Below are 12,287 nucleotides of genomic sequence, written 5' to 3'. Positions count from 1 at the left end.
AACCCCACCTTCCCCTGCCATCCTGAATCCCACAGAAGAAACTGTATTGCATTGGTGTAAGGGGTCTCCTATGAATGTAGTTTTGGATGGTTCACTGACCAGTCCTTTTTCCTTAGAGATAACAATTAGTGGAACCAAAGAATGGATGGTATTCATAAGTATGATTACAGAAGAGTTAAGTAAGAATTATCCTCTCCACCTTAGGATTTAATATTTTTTATTTATTATTATTATTTATTTGAGAGATATATAGAGAGAAATATAGATGGAGAAAGACAGAGAGAATGGGCATGCCAGGGTCTCCAGCAGCTGCAAACGAACTCTAGATGATGTGCTACCTTTTGCATCTGGCTTACATAGGTCCTGGGGAATTGAACCTGCATCCTTTGGCTTTGCAAGAAACCACCTTAACCACTAAGCTATCTCTCCAACCCTAGGATCTACTTTATTGAAGCATAAAATAGTTCTAATTTTGAAGAAATCTACGAATTATCAACTTATATTGAGCGCATATTCAATAAGATGCCCAAGTCTTTTCCATGAATGTAAGTAGTGTCCTACATTTTTCTGAGGTTTTTCATTTTAAAGTATGTTTTTAGAATTTATAATTTTTCAAGATTGGTTCATCATTTCAGCTTGCTAGTTTTGTGACTTCTGTCTGTTGACATCTGATATTTTTGTTGATTTATCCTCCCACCATCTACTAATTCAACCAACACTCAATTCTCTAGGAAGTAAAACTTTTTGGAAGGAAAACTTTGGCTTGTTTTGTTCTATCTCCTCCCAGCAATCCCTGAGCAATTAATGTATAGAGCAATATAAATGCTGCTTCCCTCAGGAAGTGTTCACCACTTGCAAATCCACTCACTCTCACTATTATCTGTGGTGGTTTGGAGCAAATGTCCCCCATAAACTCTTGTGTTCTGAATGTTTTGTCCCCAGCTGATAACAATTTGGGAGGTTGAGCCTTGCTGGAAGAAGTGGGTTGCTGGGGGTGGGCTTTGTAGTGTTATAGCCAGTTTCCCCTTGCTAGAGATTAGCTCACTGGCCTCCTGCTGTTGTCCACCTGATGTTGGCAAGGAGGTGACGCCCAGCCTCTGTTCTCCCATCTTTCCTCTACCATCAGGAAGCTTCCATTAAGACTGTAAGCCAAGATTGAAAAATAAAACAAAAAAACAAAACACTTTCCTCCCATCCGCTGCTTTTGGTCAGATGCTTTGTCTCAGACATAAGAAGGTAACTACCACATCATCCATCCTCATTTCTCCATGTCTTCTATAAGAGTATAATAAGAGGTGGAAAATGCTTTGTTGAAAATTACACAGTATCAGGTCAAATGCATCCTTAAAATTTAGCAGCAAGGTATGAAAATAATTCTCTGTTCATTTAAAGAACCTTGCTAATCAACTTTCTTGACATGATTCTCATAGATAGCAGGATCACCTTTAGTGCTTGGAGAAATGTGGCAAATTCCACCAGGTCACAATATGCAGGGAAACACAGACTTTAACCATATTTGTTCAGGAGGATGGAAGCATCCTGTTTCTATGCTGTTGACCTGCCTGACCCGCTCACAACAGGGCCTCAGCTTAGCACAGACTCACAGTTAAAACAGCAGCAGCTGCTGGGATCAGAGAACAGTCTCACTCTATTTTTCAATGCTGGTTAGCATTCCTGGTGTTGAGCTGTCTGAGCTTCCTTCCTTCTCAGAGGACGTTGGCAGCTCCTAGATCCCACTCCATTGGCCAGAATAGGTGGACTTGGTTTCTTCTTCATTATATGTCAAGTTATCCCCTGGGCCTCAATGTTGGATGAAGTCTTGACACATTAATGTTTTTGGTACCTTTCTTCCTGAAACTAGATATTGTATCCTGCCCACTGTCCTGTGAAAAAGGTGAGCTGGAGCTGGGGAAATGGATCAGTGAGTGCTTGCCATTGCAAGCATGAGAGCATGAGACAGCCTGATTAGCCCTGATCTTGATCCCCAGAACCCATGTAAAAAACTGGGCATGGTTGCACCCTCTTGCAAATCCAGTCATGTGGGGAGCAGAGACAGGAGAATCACTGGGGCTCATTGGTCAGCCAGTTTGACAGAAAACATCAACTGCAGGTTCACTGAGAGACTCTGTCTCTAGGAAACTGGAAGCATGATAGACCCAATATTCTCCAGGCATACACATCTGCAGTCACATGTACACACACCACACACACGTGCATACACACTTGAGTGGGCCCTCTGGGAAACCACTGAATCACTAACAGCATCTCCAATGTCAGCTGCCCAGAAGCCTTTAATCATGTGGAGGACAGATGTGCCTACTAATAGTACATGAGAGTGTGTGTGCATGCATGTGTGCATGTGTGTGTATGAGAGTGAGTGTGCACATGTGTTGACTGGAGTGAATCATGCACATATCTAGCACCTGAAATTCCTGGCAAGACTCTAGAACATCAAAAAATGCAAGCTAGAGTTTAGGAAAGAAAAGTTCCCAGAGAAAGTTGATGTCAGAGGCTTGCATAACCTCTCCCACTGATAGTCACTGACCAGATTTGCACAATATTACACTCTTACAACCAACAGTAGCCCTATATGCTTCAAACACACTCAGATGGCTTCTGTGTGAGGCCTTCGTTTTTGCTGTCATTGGCTTCGTGTTAGTGTTGCCACCGCAGAGGTCCCTGACCATCCCACTGTACAAATTCCCTTCCTACCCTTACCACAGTCAATGGTTCTGGCTTATTTTCTTTATGACACAATCACTACCTGAAGTTTCCATGAACATTCCCTGTGAATTACTGCCCCATTCTGACCCACACAACTGCAGGAGAGCTGGAATTCGTTTGATGCAATGTATCTTGAACACCTTGAGCATTAAATATTTCAGAGTAAAACGTCTTTACCTGAATATTGGGGCTCTTATAAATCTCTGTAAACCTTAGCATTTGGCAGGCTGAGACAAGAAGACTGCCATGAGTTAAGTGCCGAACTGAGCTACCAAGTGGGCATTAGCACAGCTTGAGATAGAGCAATTCCCTGTCTCAAAACAGCAGCACCACAGGCTGGAAAGATAGCTGGCTTAACAGTTAAGTTGTTTGCCTATGAAGCCTAAGGACCCAGGTTCAATACCAAGGACCCACATAACCACAGATGTACATGGTGGTGCTTGTGTTTGGGATTCAATTGTAGTGGCTAGAAGCCCTGGAGTGCCCTTTTATTTCCCTCTCTCTCTCTCTCTCTCTCTCTTTCTCTCTCTCTCATAAATAAATAAATAAAATACTTTGATAAAAACAGCAATGCCAAAACAAAAACAGCTTTACCTGTTCACCAGTGAAGTTCTGAATGAAAGTCATATCTGTAGAGTTAATGATGGAGACCTGAAATCAAATAAATAAGATAAGAATATCTTTTCATATGGGATAAAATAGGTTATTTTTAAACAATGGAAGCATAAATTACTTAAATGTTGTTATGAGTAATAATAGTTGGCTACATATAAAACAGAAATATAAGCCAGAAAGAATGATCTTTCAAAAAGGCAATTAAACTTTTATTTATGAGACTGATAATGATATTTTTTAAACAAAATGTATGCTTACTAATCTGAAGTGGAGAAATAATAATTTAACTCAAGAACATGGAAATCATTTAACTTGGTGGTATTAATGATTAACTAACAATTTCATTAAAATTTTGCTGTAAACATATTTCTGTGCTTATGCCCTTATGAGAGCTGATAACCATTAACTGTTGCTCTTTGAGAAGACAAGATTGTAGAGTACTGTCATTATGGCAAAAATATTCCTTTTAGTTCCATTCAGTCAAACTCAAATCTATAAATATCATATGATTTCTAGTTTTTTTAAGACAGGATTTAGCTACAAGCACAGGGTGGCCTTAAACAGGATCCTCTCTCACCCACATGCTAAGATTCCAGATGTGTGCCCACTTTTCTTAGCAACATAAGTGGTAATGGGCTTAAATAGTCTCCTTCTGAAACCTGGGGTTTCAGAAAGTGATCTTATGGGGAAACACAGTCCTTAGGAAACTTGAAATAAAGTCATTTTAGATAGTCCTTAAATTCAATTATTGGTAGCCTTTTGTGTGTGTGTGCATGAGTCTGTGTGTGTATATGATATATGATACACACACACACACACACACACACACACACACACACACACATATATATATAGACATATACACATACATACATACATATAGGCTTGTGCATGCCATGGCATGAGTGTGGAGGTTAAAGGATCACTTTGGGGTGCTGGACCTCATTTCCTATTTGTTTGAGATAGGGCCTCTGTTGTTTACTACAGTCTAGACCAGACTAGCTAGGCCCCTTTGAGATTCTCCTGTTTCTGCCTCCCATGGCTGTAGATGCATCAGGGTGACAGATGGTGTACTTCTATGTCCAGCTTTACGTAGGTTCTAGGGATCTCATCTCTGGTCATCACACATGCATAGAAAGCAATTTTAACCACTGAACCATCTCCTTAGCCTTGAGTTTTAAATTTTTTTTAAATTATTTATTTATTTATTTATTTGAGAGCAAGAGACACAGAGAGAAAGACAGATAGAAGGAGAGAGAGAGAATGGGCCCGCCAGGGCTTCCAGCCTCTGCAAACGAACTCCAGATGCGTGCGCCCCCTTGTGCATCTGGCTAACGTGGGACCTGGGGAACTGAGCCTCGAACCGGGATCCTTAGGCTTCACAGGCAAGCGCTTAACCGCTAAGCCATCTCTCCAGCCCAGAGTTTTAAATTTTTGATAACTTTGACTCTTTACAAAAAAGACAAGTGTTCCTCATTTTCATTTCATGTGGGGCAACACAAATCAAACAACTGTCCAAGCTGCAGTTGTTTTCCTTTCAACCTGAGAATTAAACAGCCTACTAAGTAAGAGAATGTCATTAATAAATGGCAAGTTACAGGGCTTAACAGTGCACGGGAGAGAAGATTTCAGCGCCTGTGTAACAAAATGTCCCAGAAGGCATCTCAGTACTCACGTATCCAAAGTTCTGTGCTCCTCTTGGAACCCCAGCAACCAATTCTATGGACAAGAAGAGTCATTTAAAATGGAAATCACATGGATAATTAAATCTATGCAGCAAGTAACTGATAAAGATAGTGCTTCTTAAATTACTTTTTTTTTTTATTTTTAGAGAGAGAAAGTGACACAGAGAAAGAATTGCCATGCCAAGGCCTCAGTCACTGAAACTGAACCCCAGACGCTTTCACCACCTAGTGGGCATGTGTGACCTTGCGCTTGCCTCACCTTAGTGCATCTGGCTAACATGGGATCTGGAGAGCCAAGACAGTGTCTCACTGAAATTCTCCTATCTGCCTCCCCAGTATTGGTATTATAGGTGTGGACCACACCTGGCTTTTATGTAGGTGCTGGGGATCCAAACTTTGGTCCTTGTATAACAAACACTTTACTATGTGAGTCGTCTCTTTAGCCCCTAACTTAAACTTCTTTTTTTTAAAAAATTTATTTTTGTTTATTTATTTATTTGAGAGAGAGAAAGAGGAAGACAGAGAAAGAGAGAGAATGGGCATGACAGGGTATCCAGCTGCTGCAAACTAACTACAGATGCATGTGCCACCTTGTGTATCTGGCTTATGTGGGTCCTGGTTAATCAAACCTGGATCCTTTGGCTTTCCAGGAAAGTGTCTTAACTACTAAGATTTCTTTGAAGACAATAGGAAAGAGAAGAACAACACACTTTGAGGCCTTTCAGATTACTTATCAATCAATCTACCTCTGGAGTATTCTTCTGCCTTGCAGATCTGCCTGTGATGTAAAGTTAAACCTCTCTGACTTTACCAACCTCTACTGTCATGATAGCTTTTGTACCACCATGCAAGGATCACATGAACATGCTAAAGCAATTTTTATTATCTAAGGAAAAGCCAAATATCATAAATTATAGGAGGGTGGCCTCCTTAAACTGTTGGTAGCAGCCTTAGGGGAACGTGGCAGCTATGTGAATTCTGAGAACGAAGAACTAACAATAGAGGAGGGAACTTTGGAGGGAAAATGGGAGAGAGTCACATAGCTTTGTTAGGTACCTTAGGGTGACTAGGCCTCAAAAGTAAAAAGCAGAAATGTCCTTAAGTCTTCCTTTGCAATCTCTACTTTACTAGAGAGCAGAGAAAGATCTTTCCTCTCCTTACCTCTTGACTAGTTCTGTTTTTCCATGCACAACCTGAGCCTTTCCCTGAGAGGGACTTCCTCTTTCCTAGAATTTAAATCTGCTCCTATAATAGCATTGTGGTTGGTTAAGTTCAGCCCCAAACCTTGGTGTCATGGCTGGCCTCTTCCTGAGACAGCCCCCTGAGTCCACAGCAACCAGCTCTCTGGGGTTCATGTTAGCCTGAGGGAAAGCCCACTACAGTGAGATTATATATAGATCCTTACCAGGTGGCCACAGCCTTTCCTTTTGGCTTAGCACCTCTGCTGAATTACCACCCTGATCTCGGCCCTCTGGGTGTATGGTGTCTGTGTGCATGCATGTGTCTACCACCATGAAAGTACCACATGAACATACTAAAACAACTTTGATTATCTACGGAAAAGCCAAATATCACAAATTGTAGGAGGGTGGCCTCCTGGCACTCTTTGGAGGCTGAGATGAGGGGGTGGGATCCCCTACCCTATTCTCATTTGTGTTCCCTACACCCTCCTGCTTTCCACATGGCAGAAGCTCTCTGTACTCTCTTTCCCTTTTCTCTGAATAAATGCAAGAATTTAATAATTATCCTTTTCAGCTTTGATTATAATATTTTTATGGTAAAAACAGACAGAAACTCAGAGTTTGAGTTCAAGGACCTTCCTAAAGCCCCCAAACCCTATTACAAACAAATCATACAATCCCAATGACTTGACTTTAGGTTCATATAACAATTGACATAATCTCACATCTGCCTATGACTGGATTGATTCATTGAGTCTAATTTTAACCCAACACTTGTAATATGGGGGTTAGAATATCTAATTAAATTTTTTTTTAAACTTCCTAGCTCTCATTTCAGTAAATCACAACTATCTTTTGATCCATTAGGATTTAAAGTTTAACATAAGTTAATGAAAAAGAAATGACACAGAAGAGATTCCTATTCTATCCCAATTACCTACCTCCAATATTGTCTCCTAAGGCACAGCACAAATTCAATGCATGCACTACAGTACACTTTAGCAGACTTGGGTCTAAGGGCATTAATGCTAATAACCAGAGAAAACTCCTTTAAGATTTTATTTTGATCATTTCAGTAACAAATTCACTCATTCAGTCAGCAGGTAGTTCCAGGAAACTATAGTATATAGCAGAGACACTCCTCACTGATTGTATGAGGCTTATTCCCCAGTTGGAAGAGGTAGTCATTTGAAAATGACAGGGTAGGAGCCAACCATGGTAGTACACGTCTTTAATTCCAGCACTCAGGAGGCAGGGGTAGGAGGACTGCAATGAATTCAAGGCTGCCTTGAGACTACATAGTGAATTCCAGGTCAGCCTGGACTAGAGTGAAACCCTACCTAGAAAAAACAAAACAAAACAAAAAGACAGAGTAGGGCTTCAGAGGTGGCTTAGCAGTTAAGGCACTTGCCTGCAAAGTCAAAGGACCAAGGTTCAATGCCCCAGGACCCACATAAGCCAGATGCACACAATGGCACATGCATCTGGAGTACATTTGCAGTGGCTGAAGGCCCTGGTGCATCCATTCTCTCTCTCTCTCATAAATATATATGCTGTCTCCTCCTCCTCCTCCTCTCTCTCTCAAATAAATAAAATAAATTTTTAAAAATGACAGAGTAGATGAAATAACTTAATAAAATAAGATCAGTGTAGTGGAGAAAAACTCATCAGTAAAGTCCAAAGCGTGCTGAACACAAGATGGGACAGATGGTCTTAGTGAGAGGGTAACGTTGGAGCAAAGGCTGAAGTAAGGAAAGAAATCAGTATTGTGACTGTGTAGAAGTCCTACCTACATCAAATACCAAATGCAAAGGCCCCTAGGGTCAGTGTGTGCTTAGAATTGTTCAAAGACTAGCTGGGGTAACTTGAACAGAGGGAATGAGGGATAAAGGATCAGAAGATGAGTTCAGATTAATCAGGGGCCATTGAACGAGTCTTGTAGGTCATTGTAAAGAGTCTGGTTTCAAGCTTAATGTTTTTGAAAATTACTGAGAACAAGGAAATGATATGATCAGGCTTGTGTTTCTAGAGCAATATTTTGCCTGCTGGATTGAGAGTAGATGGGTGGAGGGTGAGTTGATAGTCGAAGGCCTGTTAGAAAGCTAAACACTGGCAGAGGTGATGGAGGCTTTGATGGGAGTAGAAGATGTAAAGAATGTAAGAAGTGATCTAATTCTGGTTATATTTTAGGATCTAGTTTGCTTATAAGAGAAGATACGCCATGACTTCCAAGATTTCTTATCTCAGCAGCTGGTAGGATGGAAATGCCTTTCAGTGGCAACTGGTTGGGGACGGGGGGCTGACAAAACCAGGCAGCATTTGGAAAGATCAGACATCCATTTACCATTATGTAGAGGTTTCCTTCCCCCCCCTGAGGTAGGGTCTCACTCTAGCTCAAGCTGACCTGGAATTCACTATGCAGTCTCAGGGTGGCCTTAAATGCAACATGATCCTCTTACCTCCGCCTCCTGAGTGCTGGGATTAAAGGTGTGCCCCATCACACCCAGCTAAAGTAGTTTTTGAACCAAGAGTTGGGCCCATGAGCCTGTGATTCCGTCTGAGCTAAAGAAACTGAGGCTGGATGGGGTTAGCAGTGATAACTCAAACCACGGAAAGGCAGTCTGTGAATCTCGCCCTGGAAACCTCCAGTGGAATGAGGAAAATGGAAGGTGCCAGGGCTGGGAAGTAAGGTGGAAAAATGAGCATGGTGGACTCCCTGCTTCCAGTGCACTACCTGATGACTATCAGAGGAAGGAGAGAAGGTGGAGGCCCTCATTTACAAAACTAGAGTCTTTTCTTTTTGTTTTATTATCGTACAAAGAAATAGCTTTCACTGTAGTATTTTCAAACACATGCTTTGTTTTCCTCCCCCTTTCCCTCTTCAGCCTTGTGTCCTCCCCCTTGACTTAGCCTCCCTTTTTGCTTTCATTATTCATGTTTCCTTTTGTCTTTCCCCTTCTTATCATCTCTTGCTCCCCTCTCATGGCCTCTTATCTAGCCTAACAACTATACTTATTCTCACACTCCCATATTTACATACATGCAAGCATTAAAAGTTAGGATCCACATGTGAGAGAGAATATGCGACTTTTGTCTTCTGGGATTGGGTTATCTCACTTGGTATAATGTTTTCCAACTTCATGCATTTTCCCGCAAATTTCATAATTTCACTTCCTTTACAGCTGAACAAAACTCCACTATATGCATATACCACATTTTTATTATCCAGTCATTACACACAGTTGGTGAACATTTAGGTTGATTCAATTTCCCAGCAATTATGAACAGAACAGCAATGAACAAGGATATGTAAGTATCACCATGGTAGAATTTCAAGTCTTCTGGGTACATATCCATGAGAAGCATAGCTGGGTCATATGATGATTCTGTTCACTAGAGCAGATAGCGCACACAGAGCAAGCTTAAGGGAAGGCTGCTGAGGAATGGACCATCAGCTGGAAAGTACAGGTGGACAAAAGCAGCAGTTCTTTCAAAGCAAAAGAATACTGCCATAACATGGAGGAGGAAGTGAATTATGAGTTCTTATAACTTTTTTTCAGCGGGGTGAAAAAATTGTATGATTGTATATTAATGGAAAGATACAGAAGAAGTGAGAAAAATGTGCCCTGAGGTGCCATTCCACATCTGAGACTGAGAGGGAACGGATGTGGTGCATTGCTCAGGGTTAGCCTGAGGTGGAATGGGAATAGTTGATCTCCCCAAAGGAGATCTTGAAGTTCTTGAAGAATGATGTAAGGTTCAGAAAAGTCAGGCCATGTCCATAGATTACCTAGTCAGAGAAAATTCTAATGTTGGTATGATATTGTCTAGTTTTCAGTAATTTATTTTTTTACAATGTGAATCAAATACTTTTGGCACTGATCACACAACACAATCAGATATAATAGAGTTGGTTGATGTAGGGTCAGGCCAGGCCTGCTAATTAGGAGAGATTCAGGAGGGTTGTGTTATCTGAGACGTGTGGTAACTTCTACTTCTCTCATCCCACAAACGTTTGTAGTTTCATTAAAAAACATAACTCAGACTAGAGAGATGACTTAGTAGTTAAGGTGCTTGCCTGGGAGGCAAAGGACCATTCGATTCCCCAATAACTACATAAGCCAGATGCACAAAGCTGTGCATGTATCTGGAGTTCATTTTCAGTGGCTAGAAGCCCTTGTGGGAAAAAAAAAAAAAAAAAAAACAGAAAGAAAAAAACCCTCAGCCATCACACCCAGTGACCTTGGAGTCTGCCATTTTTGTGACCACACTACATAGGCATTGTTAAATGCAATGATGACTAAAGATGTTCATAATCATTTAAAATGAGCAACACTGTTAATTCTTTGTCTAGGCAAATTAGAACTGTGCTCAACTACACAAATGTTCAGTTAGAAGGGAAATAGGAAGCATTCCTTAGATCCAGTCCAATGACTCATGATAAAACCAAAGTTTCTTAACATTGGTATGTTTAGGCCTTGGACCTGGAAATTCATGACGTGGGCATCACACACATTGGTGAGAAGGAAAAAGGAGGTTAGTATTTATTAAAAGTATTTAATTACAAGCAATGTGCCATGTGCTTTTTCATATGTCCCTTATTTAACCTCTAGAAGGGGTACTAATACACCTGCACCCCACTAATTTGGCTTCTTTTGAGACAGAGTATCATTGTGTGGATCAGGCTACCCTCAAACCCTCAATCCCCCCACCTCAACCTACCAAGTACTGGGATTATAGATCTATAGCACCAGGCCTGGCTAGATAGCCCATTTTGGTATGCAGGGAAACCGAGGATTAGAAAGGTTAAGTCACTGTAGAGCTTAGTCAATGATCATAGAAGTCAAGAACTGATCAACCAGCATAGTCGGGGTCCTCTCTGCCAAGTCCTAGGTTATAGCCAGGCCACTTCCTTGAGTCTTTGCTCTTAAATCTGATTCCAAAGTAAAAATAGAGGCTCTTGGCCTGTTTGAGTTATGAACATATTTGAAAGTGAAAGAAAGTTCTAAATCCTTTCACCAGGAAAACCCAAATACATGCAAATCTTGGATATTTTTCACCCGTTCAACCTGTAAAAAATTTTTTCATCATTTTTGGTTTGTTCACATGTCATTTAGCATTTCTCCATGCTTTTTTTTTTTAAATTTTCATTAACATTTTCCATGATTATAAAAAAATATCCCATTGCAATTCCCTCCCTCCCCACCCCCACACTTTCCCCTTTGAAATTCCATTCTCAATAATATTACCTCCACATCACAATCATTGTACTTACATATATACAATATCAACCTATTATGTACTCTCCTCCCTTCCTTTCTCTTCCCTTTATGTCTCCTTTTTAACTTACTGGCCTCTGCTACTAAGTATTTTCATTCTCACGCAGAAGCCCAATCATCTGTGGCTAGGATCCACATATGAGAGAGAACATGTGGCGCTTGGCTTTCTGGGCCTGGGTTACCTGACTTAGTATAATATATTCCAGGTCCATCCATTTTTCTGCAAATTTCATAACTTCATTTTTCTTTACCGCTGAGTGGAACTTCATTGTATAAATGTGCCACATCTTCATTATCCACTCATCAGTTGAGGGACATCTAGGCTGCTTCCATTTCCCAGCTATTATAAATTGAGCAGCAATAAACATGGTTGAGCACGTACTTCTAAGGAAATGAGATGAGTCCTTTGGATATATGCCTAGGAGTGCTATAGCTGGGTCATATGGTAGATCAATCTTTAGCTGTTTTAGGAACCTCCACACTGATTTCCACAATGACTGGACCAGATTGCATTCCCACCAGCAGTGTAGAAGGGTTTCTGTTTTGCCACATACCCGCCAACATATATGATCATTTGTTTTCATGATGGTGGCCAATCTGACAGGAGTGAGATGGAATCTCAATGTAGTTTTAATCTGCATTTCCCTGATGACTAGTGACGTAGAACATTTTTTTAGATGCTTATATGCCATTCGTATTTCTTCCTTCGAGAATGCTCTATTTAGCTCCATAGCCCATTTTTTGATTGGCTTGTTTGATTCCTTATTATTTAACTTTTTTAGTTCTTTATATATCCTAGACAG

General features: G+C 40.8%; 1 protein-coding gene across 1 annotated transcript in view; it reads right to left on the bottom strand.

The window, feature by feature from the left end:
- Window positions 1–12,287, bottom strand: part of Itga8 (integrin subunit alpha 8) — a 213,745-nt gene that overhangs the window by 138,502 nt on the left and 62,956 nt on the right. The window contains exons 9-10 of the mRNA XM_045135108.1: window positions 5,015–5,058; window positions 3,319–3,375 (exon numbers count right to left, since the gene is read on the bottom strand). Of these exons, the coding sequence (XP_044991043.1) occupies window positions 3,319–3,375; window positions 5,015–5,058 (101 nt within the window). The remainder of the gene's footprint in view (window positions 1–3,318; window positions 3,376–5,014; window positions 5,059–12,287) is intronic.

Source organism: Jaculus jaculus, chromosome 15, assembly GCF_020740685.1.
Source record: "Jaculus jaculus isolate mJacJac1 chromosome 15, mJacJac1.mat.Y.cur, whole genome shotgun sequence".
Classification (NCBI taxonomy): Eukaryota; Metazoa; Chordata; class Mammalia; order Rodentia; family Dipodidae; genus Jaculus; species Jaculus jaculus.
Note: the sequence above shows the minus strand (reverse complement) of the source record. Positions and strands in the feature narration are given on the sequence as shown.